The sequence below is a fragment of the Polyodon spathula genome, chromosome 3, assembly GCF_017654505.1.
Source record: "Polyodon spathula isolate WHYD16114869_AA chromosome 3, ASM1765450v1, whole genome shotgun sequence".
NCBI lineage: Eukaryota > Metazoa > Chordata > Actinopteri > Acipenseriformes > Polyodontidae > Polyodon > Polyodon spathula.
In genome coordinates, this window is record NC_054536.1 from 24,342,138 (window position 1) to 24,353,087 (window position 10,950).

Sequence of the window (10,950 nt, forward strand, 5' to 3'; positions counted from 1 at the left end):
TTCAGGGATAAGTGTGTAATAATTATCTGTGGATTTCTCCAGGTGACCTTCCGGACAAGAATTTACCACTGTAATATTAACAGCCAGGGAGTGATCTGCCTGGATATCCTAAAAGACAACTGGAGCCCAGCACTGACAATCGCCAAGGTTCTGTTATCTATCTGCTCGCTCCTTACAGACTGTAACCCTGGTAAGAATTACATAGAACTTAGGAGCAAAATGGGAAATTGTGTGAACAGTTCAGTTTGCTTTCATGTCTATGGATAATGCTTATTTACCATAGGAAATACAAATCTAAATAATGTTTTTTCATCCCTTAAACTGCCCTTGGCAGTGGGAGTGGGGTGAAGGCACACACACATGAAGGGCCTTTCCTCATTCTCGCCTGTGTGTTGGTGGTTAACAGCCATTTGAAAGTGGCTCCTTTCTCATCCGGACAAGGCACAGCATGCTTGTGTGCTCATTGCTGGGCTTCCTCCCAAGTTTGCTCTTGTGTAGCTCTCAACTTGAACATGGATGAAAGGACACCAAGTTGTTGAGAAACGGTGGAAGGGGGAGCCAAATGCTTTCTAATTTGGCCCTTGTAGCGACATGACTTTGTTTACAGCCCTATTCCGTCATGCACATTTAAATTGAAGAATACATTAGGAAGTTGTAGTTTATACTTCAGTTTGAAATGTGCAGGTATCTCATGACAGCACTATAGATGAAATGTTGATGCTGCATCAATTAATGTTGTGGGTGGGGGGGGGGGGGGGTGTGCAAAGCCTGGTTTCTTAAAGCTTCTTAATTTTATTTTTTTTCCTTTTTTTAATAAATACATTTGTCTCATCTACGCTCGGCAGTTAGAGGTACCAGAACTGACTCGGTGTGACTGAATAAGAAAGTTTACTGGTCCAGAGCTTATTTATATTCAAAGCGAGTATAATTTAGATTTTTGGTATTGTACAGTTTAAAAAAAAATGTTAATGCAAAGCTTTATTTTTACAGTTGGTTATTAGTTGTCAACATTGAAAATGGTAAAACTCCTTAAATTAGTTATTTTGAAAATTGTTAAAATGGTCCATGAAGGTTCTTGAAATTGGTGAGCCCTAGAGCTGAAGTAATACTACTTTAAAAAAAAAAAAAAAAAAAAAAACCTGGGTTTGTGTACTCCAGCTAATGAACATGGTTAATCTCTATAAAGCAAATATAGCAAATTCTCAAACGTGGTCAGTCTTGGAATGCATCATCCAGCTTTGCCATATATAGCCCCTGCAGGACCTGTGCTAAGCTGAACAGAGTGCTTTTTAATAGTCCCCTCATGAGGTAGTTACCATTGAGTCTCTAATTCCAACTTTCCTTTTGGTTCTTTACAGCTGATCCTCTCGTTGGAAGCATTGCTACTCAATACATGACCAACAGAGCAGAACATGACCGAATAGCCAGACAGTGGACCAAGAGATATGCCACATAATTTATAGCGTTCTGTGTTATTGTAATGAATGGGGCTGGTTGGATTTTGGGAGGCCCTGCCACCCCCCCCCCCCCCTGAACATCCCCAACCTCATTATTTCTGTCTTATTTCCTGAGGACTGTTGACTGTTGTAAGTTAAATTTCATTGGTACATGTCCATCTTTTTTTTACCAATATTCAGTATTATTAAGTGTTGTGTTTTTTTTTTTTTTTTTTTTTTTTTGTTTTAATGGTTATTGTTATTTTTTGGCTGCAATATTAGCATTCTACATTATTTCATCTGCTTATAAATGGTAAATTGCATGTTTTCCCTAAAGCTTCAGTTTTCACTGTGAAACTTCAATAAAGTCTCTTGACACCAAAACCTCTTGTGGTATGTTTTTTGTTTTGTTTTGTGTTTTTTTGTAGTGATTCATACAGTATATCCTATTGTGTGCTTAAATGTCTTGCAGATGTCCTGTTCTTGTGAGCAAAACAGTGGTCTTGGGAGAAGTTTCTACTAATGGTTTTGTCTTAAGTACAATAATTAACATTTTAGAAATGAGTAAACAAAGTTTGTTTTGCCTTATTAGACAATGTCATGCAAATATCACTAGGCATTGATTTCACAATAAATAATGTAAGTAAATTATGAAATCCCTTAATCTGCCAATGTGTTTGGTCATGTCAAGCCCTTTCCACAAGACCTTTATAAAGTGTGTGTTGTTTAAAATGATTTAGCAATAATTAAGGGAAAAATGATCTGTGACTTCACAAGGGCCGTGATGGGTGCCAATTCAACCAGCTTATCTCTCAACTCATTTGCTGCATTGACCAACATGTCCAAGATTGAATGATTGTTCTTCTTTTGCTCTGCAAGAAGTCTGGTTTCCACAAGAATAATTATTTCTGCAGGAAGAATGAGCATACAGGGTTCTTGACAGGAAAAGATATTGATGTTTGGGTGTGGGATTTTGGACAGCTAACAACATATTAAGGTTGTAAGAAGTTTCCCCTTTTGTGTATAGATGGAATTATGAGAGATACATTAGAGAGTAAGTAGCTGGGTTCTGAGAAATACAGCATTATACATCATCGCGTGCTGAAATATAGCATTATACATCGTCGCGTGCTGAAATACAGCATTATACATCATCGCGTGCTGAAATACAGCATTATACATGGTCGCGTGCTGAAATACAGCATTATACATGGTCGCGTGCTGAAATATAGCATTATACATCATCGCTTGTTGAAATATAGCATTATACATCATCGCTTGTTGAAATATAGCATTATACATCATCGCGTGCTGAAATACAGCATTATACATCATCACTTGTTGAAATATAGCATTATACATCATCGCCTGCTGAAATATAGCATTATACATCATCGCCTGCTGAAATACAGCATTATACATCATCGCCTGCTGAAATACAGCATTATACATCATCGCGTGCTGAAATACAGCATTATACATCATCGCGTGCTGAAATACAGCATTATACATCATCGCGTGCTGAAATACAGCATTATACATCATCGCGTGCTGAAATACAGCATTATACATCATCGCGTGCTGAAATACAGCATTATACATCATCGCGTGCTGAAATACAGCATTATACATCATCGCCTGCTGAAATACAGCATTATACATCATCGCCTGCTGAAATACAGCATTATACATCATCGCCTGCTGAAATATAGCATTATACATCATCGCCTGCTGAAATACAGCATTATACATCATCGCGTGCTGAAATACAGCATTATACATCATCGCCTGCTGAAATACAGCATTATACATCATCGCGTGCTGAAATATAGCATTATACATCATCGCGTGCTGAAATACAGCATTATACATCATCGCCTGCTGAAATACAGCATTATACATCATCGCCTGCTGAAATACAGCATTATACATCATCGCATGTTGCTACAACTGTTTAAACAACGTACATATCATTTTTCTTTTCATTGTTAGCATTCTGACAACTTTGTACACTTGTAAATTTTAAAGTCTGTTTCAAAGGTCTTTTCAAAATGTCAGCTCCAGTGCACTGGGGTTTGAGATCAGGGATGTGTTCTCTAAATCGCTGCAGGAAGAGCAATTAGGAAAAAAAAAAAAAAAAAAAAATTGCTGCTTTTGTCTGAAAGTGGAAAAAGTTGTCGGTGTTAAAAATGAAAAGAAAAATTCCAGGCACGTTATTTAAACCACTGTAGTAACACACAGGGATGTGTAACATATTTTACACAAACCTACTACTTACTCTTTAAGCATGGCACTGATCAACTGATTTTTTTTTTTATTATTCATGTTGATAAAAAACAAATACATAGATACAATTAGTTTCTCCATTTAAATATCATTAGTGATGTACTGTCCCGTGTTGGTGGTGATGATTTTTAAACAAGCACAGCTTTTAGTTTTATTAGACTTACTTAACAAACCATTTGCAGGATTAAAGTAAGTTGTTTTTTTTTTTCACCTTAGTCTAGCCATTACCTTGAAAAGGTTTCAAACAGTGGCTTTGTGTTTGCATATTCCATCTAGAAAATGACCTAATCCACTAATGCATTGTGGCTTTTTAATTTTAAAATATTACACTGTTTAATGTCAGTCTGGCTTTAATAGTCACAGAATGTAAATAGGACTGAATCGATGCAAGAGCAGTAATGAGAATATTGGATTGGATTCAAAAAGGCATTTTATGGCAACCTTCTCTTTGTACAACACCCCCTGGTTAGGAATGTATTGTCCTCTGGTTACTTCTGTAGCTCATGTATTGTAATGTTTAAAATGAAAAAATGAAGTAGTAATCTATTTTCTTTAAATTAACCAACATGGCATTGTTCAAGTCATGCTGCTTAAAGAGTAAGTAGATATAGCGTTACACGTCCCCACGTGCTGCTACAACTGTTTAAATAACATATCTGTAGTTTTCCTTTTCATTGTTAACATCCTGACAACTTGTTACACTTATAACTTTAAGGTCTGTTTCAAAGCAATTTTCAAAATGTCTGCTATAGTGCACTGGGGTTTGAGATCTGTCCTCTAAATCACTGCAGGATTAAAAAAAATAACAAATGCTCTGGCTTTTCTGTTCCGTACCACATCATGGATTGTTGCTGTGTTACCTGTTTGACAATGTGGGCAATAACCCTTACACTATCAGTGCAGTTACTCAAACAGTTGTAGAAACACATGGGGACGTGTAACGCTGTATTTTTCAGAACCTTGCTACTTATTCTTTAATGTTAAAAACAAACGCCTGAAAAGGAACACAAAAAAGTGAAATGAAAACATCCATACTTCTTGCATTTATTACACAGGAAATATATACAGTGCCTGTAGAAAGTCTACACCCCCTTTCAAAATTTTCACCTTTTGATGCCTTATATCCTGGAAATAAAATGCATTAAAATAGTTTTTCTTTTTCGTTTATCTACACGTCCTACCCCACAACTTCCAAGTGAAAAAATATTCTAGAAATTTGTAGAAAATGAATTAAAAATAAAAACTGAAATAGCTTGGTTAGATAAGTGTCCACTCACCTTGTAATAGCAATCCTAAATTAGCTCAGGTGTAACCAATCACCTTCAAAATCACACACCAAGTAGCCTCCACCTGTGTTAAATTGTAGTGATTCACATGATTTCAGTATAGGTTCCTTCTGCTGCATAGTGCATTTCAAAGCAAAGACTCAACCATGAGCACCAAGGCGCTTTCAAAAGAACTCCGGGACAAAGTTGTTGAAAGGCACAGATCAGGGGATGGGTATAAAATAATATCAAAGGCCTTGAATATCCATTGGAGCACAGTCAAGATGATTATTAAGAAGTGGAAGGTGTATGGCACCACCAAGACCCTGCCTACATCAGGTCGTCCCTCCAAACTGGATGACTGAGCAAGAAGGAGACTGATCACTGAGGCTACCAAGAGGCCAATAGCAACTTTGCAAGAGCAATAGGCTTTTATGGCCAAGACTGGTCAAAGTGTGCATGTGACAACAATATCCCAAGCACTCCACTAATCTGGCCTGTACGGCAGGGTGGGAAGAAGGAAGCCATTACTCAAAAACACCCACCTTGAATCCTGTTTGAAGTATGCAAAAAATCACCCAGGAGATTCTGTATCCATGTGGCAGAAAATTTTGTGTTCTAACGAAACTAAAATGAAACTTTATGGCCTAAATGCAAAGCGCTATGTTTGGCGCAAACCTAACACAGCACATCACTCAAAGAACACCGTCCCTACTGTGAAGCATGGTGGTGACACCATCATGTTACTGGGATACTTCTCATCGGCAGGGACTGGGGCACTTGTCAGGATAGAAGGGAAAATGAATTGAGCAAAGTACAGAGAAGTCCTTGAGGAAAACTTGCAGCCCTCTACAAGAAAGCTGAAACTGGGACGGAAGTTCACCTTTCAGCATGACAATAACCCAAAGCACACAGCCAAAGCTACACTGGAGTGGCTAAGGAACAAAAAGGTAAATGTCCTTGAGTGGCCCAGTCAGAGCCCCAACCTAAATCCAATCGAAAATTTGTGGCATGAGATTACTCTCCATCAACGCTCCCCAAGGAATTTGACAGAGCTTGAACAGTTTTGTAAAAAAGAATGGTCAAATATTGCCAAATCTAGGTGTGCAAAGTTGGTAGAGACCTATCCCAACAGACTCACAGCTGTAATTGCTGCCAAAGGTGCTTCCACCAAGTATTAACTCAGGGGGGTGGAGACTTATCCAGTTATGATCTTTCAGTTTTGTATTTTTAATATATAATTTTTTTTTCAATAAAAACCTATTTCCCCATTATAGTGTAGAGTATGATGTGTAGATAAGTGGGAAAAAATCCTCATTTAAATGCATGAAACTCTGAGGCACTAACACAACAAAATGTGAAAAAAGTTCAAGGGGGTGTAGACTTTCTATAGGCACTGTACATCATAAAAAAGGAAACATTCAGTTTTACATTTTGATATCAAAAACAGATACTCAAACAAGGCTATCTTCAGTTTTTCACATTTTTCTCCCCATTCTTACCCCAAAAGTGCTTTTTAGGCCTCAAATAAGTCAAGAGAAGTATTATGCTTTGTATATCCCACACAAAATAACCATTACAGTGCATTACTAAATATCGCTACTGTTAAAACTGTGGATCTAGTCTTGTTAATCAAAAAGACACACATCATGTAACAGAAAAGTTTTTTCAACGTTAAGATTGTTAATGTATTAATGAGTATAGATTAGTGCTACTGGTTTTATTGCCGTGTTGTGTTCAGGCTGTATAGTTTAATAAGAATAATTTACAGACCAGTATTACTCAGAAGCTGAGTCTGTGTACAGACTACTGCAGTATTGGGTTTTATCAGAAGCAAAAAGCATTGTAACTGAAAGCTGCTTACTGAAGAAGGGATGTTTTTTTTTTCTTTTATTTTATGTTATTATTTGGATGTCTGATAAGAAGACTAATTCAAAATTGTGTATGAACGAATGACTGATAGGCACACACTCTGAAATTAAAAAAAGAAAAATGTACAATGGCTAGACAAATAATTAGAAATTAGAAGTTATATCACTGGCAATAGGATGTAGAATATATTGGGGTGTATTGGGATAAGTGATTGTTACCACTACCAGTTCCTTCAGGGAAGTTGGGGCTGGAAATTTACATCTGTTTTCTGTAACTGAATCAGGTATTTTGAAATTGATTTAGGATTTCAGAAGTTCTTAAACTTGAGACTCTTCTTTTTAAAGCTCAGTATGTAGGCACATGTCAACCTAACGCTTCATTAGGCCTCTGTAAAAGTCTGTCAGATCTGCTGTCTTCCATGAAACTAACTTGTAACAGGAAGGAAGTTTTTATATATTACACATGACAGGGATTTGATTTGCCAGTCCTGTGAAAGACAGCTCATTTAAACAACAAATGGTGTGCTAAAGGTCACAGTTTTTTCCAGTTTCTCTATCCCCTGTATATTCTGCATTGCTGTGAGCTGAGATACTGTGTATTATTTCAGATTTCTTTGTGTTAAAAACCCTACAGAGTAATCACAGTTTGATTATGTTATATTGATTGTCTTTTAAAAGACCACATTTTATTTATATATATATACACACACACACACACACACACACACACACACACACACACACACACACACACACACACACTGTTGTGCAAAAGTCTTAGACATGTTGCATTTTTCTACTCGGGTGCATTATGAGCATCAACAATTTACTCAAAGCCTACTATTATAACAACCTTGACTTGCATAAAGAAGGGAAAACAATTTTGAGTGAAATAGCTTGCATCACTTGATTTTCAAGGTATTGTATCTGAAGCATAATCAACAAGTACAGAGAAAGGTCATCTGTGATTCACAAACCCAGGACAGGAAGACCCAAAAAGCTGTCTAACAAGGATGAGCAATACTTGAAGATAATATCCTTAAGGAATAGATAGAAGACAAATGTTGAATTGACAAGAGAACTGCCAGAAGGCACAGGTGTTGTTGTCCATCCATCAACAGTCCAAAACACCTTTGACCATTGTTCCAATATCCAATTTCTGTGTTCTTGTGCATACTTTAGCCTTTTAGTCTTGTTCCCCTTTCTTAACAGAGGTATTCTTACTGCAACACACCCTTTAGGTCCTAATTTCAAGAGTGACCTTCGTACTGTTGATTTGATCAACAAGGCATAATTCCTTTTTTAATATCTCGACCCCCTTGAAAGACTCCAGGCTGTCTCGCTGTAGACACACACACAAAAGCATTGGCTAAGCAGAAGGAATTACACCGTGTAACAATTTTTAATTTTTTTTTGGTTCTTGGGTAGTAAGTGTTATTTTCTAATTGCTTATGCCTCAAAAGTATAGAAAACGGCTATTATTCCCCACAAACTTTGCTTTTGTGACCAGGACAGTGATATTTTGAAATTTACCTATTTTCCAGAACATTCCAGATAAATTCAGTGCTGAGTAAACTTGGAGTAACTTCTAGAACTTTCCAGTAATATAAATAGTAGTATAAATACAGGGGCCTTAAGCCCACCAGTTTAGTTTAGCTCCAGCTGCCTAAGTGGATACCTATCTGCATTTTTCTGAGATGGCATCAAGAGGCTGCAAGCATCTGGCAGATGCATTTTGCTATGTTTGCGGCCAATTTATCAAGACAAGAGAGAAAAAGTACTCCGTGGAAGCATCTGCTAAGATGTGTGAGGCCAACAAGGCATATTTCGGCATGCCTGTCGGGGATCAAGACAAACCCTGGGCACCTCTTTTCACCCGCGAGCACTGCAAAAAAACTCTGGAAGGTAAGATGGACAATTGTTGCTCGGAATTTTATGTTATAAAATTTGTTAAAGTTTTTAAAATTGTAAAAGTTTTTAATTTTAAAATGTTTTACAATTTTCAATGTTATTGAAAAAATATATCATGTATGAAAAATGTTGCGAGAATCTCTTACACATTAGTCATGGGTGAAATAAATGTATTTTTGTAGGATGGTACAGAGGGGAAAAGAGAGCCATGAAGTTTGCTATAACAAGAATTTGGCGGGAACCCACTGACCACTCAAGCAACTGCTACTTCTGCATGGTGGACCCTTCCAAACGTCGGACTGGCAAGAATGCACCTGCTATCACGTATCCGGACCTTCCTTCATCCATCACCCCGGTGCCACACTGCCATGAGCTCCCCGTACCCACTCCTCCGGAGAGAGAGCAGCCGTCTTTAGAAGAGAGCAGCAAGTCAGAGAGCGAGGAAGACGTTGTAGATCAAGATGACAATTTCAGAGGTGGAGCTGAGGAGAGAAACCCATACTATCCCAACCAAAAAGACCTCAACGACTGGATTAGAGATCTTGGTCTCACCAAGTCCAATGCTGAGCTTTTGATGTCTAGGCTCAAGCAGTGGAACTTGTTGGATGAAAGTGTGCAAGTCGCAGATCAGAGGAAGCATCACCAACCTTTTTCCAGCTTCTTCACCCGTCAAGATGGGCTCTGCTTCTGCCACAATGTGACCAGTCTGTTCGAGGCAATCGGAATCGCCTGTAACCAGAATGAGTGGCGCCTTTTCATTGACAGCTCATCCAGGATCCTCAAAGCCGTGCTGCTCCATAATGATAACAAGTACCCGTCTCTTCCCCTGGCTCACTCGGTGCACCTCAAAGAGGATTACAACAGCATCAAGACCTTGCTGGACGCCTTGAAGTATGATGAGTACGGCTGGGAGGTCATAGGAGACTTCAAAATGGTGGCATTCCTGATGGGTCTCCAAGGCAGTTTTACCAAGTTTCCCTGCTATCTTTGCCTTTGGGACAGCAGGGACACCAAGGCGCACTACCACAGGCGGGACTGGCCACAGCGGACCGAGTTCTCTGTGGGGAGGAACAACGTCAAGTGGGAGCCACTGGTGGACCCCCGGAAGGTGCTGATGCCAACACTGCACATCAAATTGGGCCTTATGAAACAATTTGTCAGAGCTCTAGATAAGGAGTCGGGAGCCTTCAAGTACCTTAAAGACTTCTTCCCTAAGCTGTCTGAGGCAAAGGTCAAAGCCGGTGTCTTCGTCGGACCACAGATAAAGAAGATCCTGGAGTGCAATGAATTCCCCAAGAAGCTCACTAGTAAGGAGAAAGTGGCTTGGAACAGCTTTGTCGCAGTGGTTCGGGGCTTCCTGGGCAATCACAAGGCCGAAAACTATGTGGAGCTGGTTGAGACTCTGGTGAAGAACTACGGCACAATGGGCTGTAGGATGTCCCTCAAAGTCTATATCCTTGATGCTCATCTTGATAAATTCAAGGAGAACAGGATATAATGGACTTTGAACGCTGCTACCAAGGACATTATAACGAGAACATGATGGGAGACTACATTTGGGGGCTGATTCGTGAAAGTGATTTACAGTATAATCGTAAGTCTCGAAAAACTACTCACTTCTAAATCTTTTGTAGTCATCTTTGTATAACTTTAGTATAAATACATGTTAATTTGGATTCATATGTTGTTTTTTTCTGACTTTATGTGAACGAAAAGACACAAATTTGCCCATTTTCTCATTGAAAATAGGTAAATTTCAAAATATCACTGTCCTTGTCACAAAAGCAAAGTTTGTGGGGAATAATAGCCATTTTCTATACTGTTGGAAAACATGGATTGAGAATTGATTAGCAGTTTGCTACGCATGTGGACTGGCAGAGCTATACTGGTGTTTTTTATGTGTTTTATACTGCTGTTTGGTTCAAATTGCATGTACTGCTTACAATTGATAGAGACGTTGTGTCTACAAGTTTCTTGCCCAACATTGAATGCAAGCTAACGAGATAACAATGCTGTGGACTAGAAGGGAACAGGCTCTAAAGACTTCAGAGAGATCGAAAGGGATAATGCCACTAGGATCAAAGGGGGTCGCAAGGAGATAACAAAAGGCAGATGTATGGACCTTTTGTCTCCAGGAGTGTGAAGAATGCACTGAGTTCAGAGGTTGTCACACTAGACTAC

At 38.7% G+C, this 10,950-nt stretch overlaps 1 protein-coding gene across 1 annotated transcript in view; it reads left to right on the plus strand.

Moving 5' to 3' along the window:
• Positions 1 to 1,503, plus strand: part of LOC121312881 (ubiquitin-conjugating enzyme E2 E1) — a 28,117-nt gene extending 26,614 nt beyond the window's left edge. Inside the window, exons 5-6 of the mRNA XM_041244759.1 lie at positions 43 to 190; positions 1,359 to 1,503. Coding sequence (XP_041100693.1) covers positions 43 to 190; positions 1,359 to 1,456 — 246 coding nt within the window. The 3' untranslated portion in view covers positions 1,457 to 1,503. The remainder of the gene's footprint in view (positions 1 to 42; positions 191 to 1,358) is intronic.
• Positions 1,504 to 10,950: the final 9,447 nt, after the last annotated feature.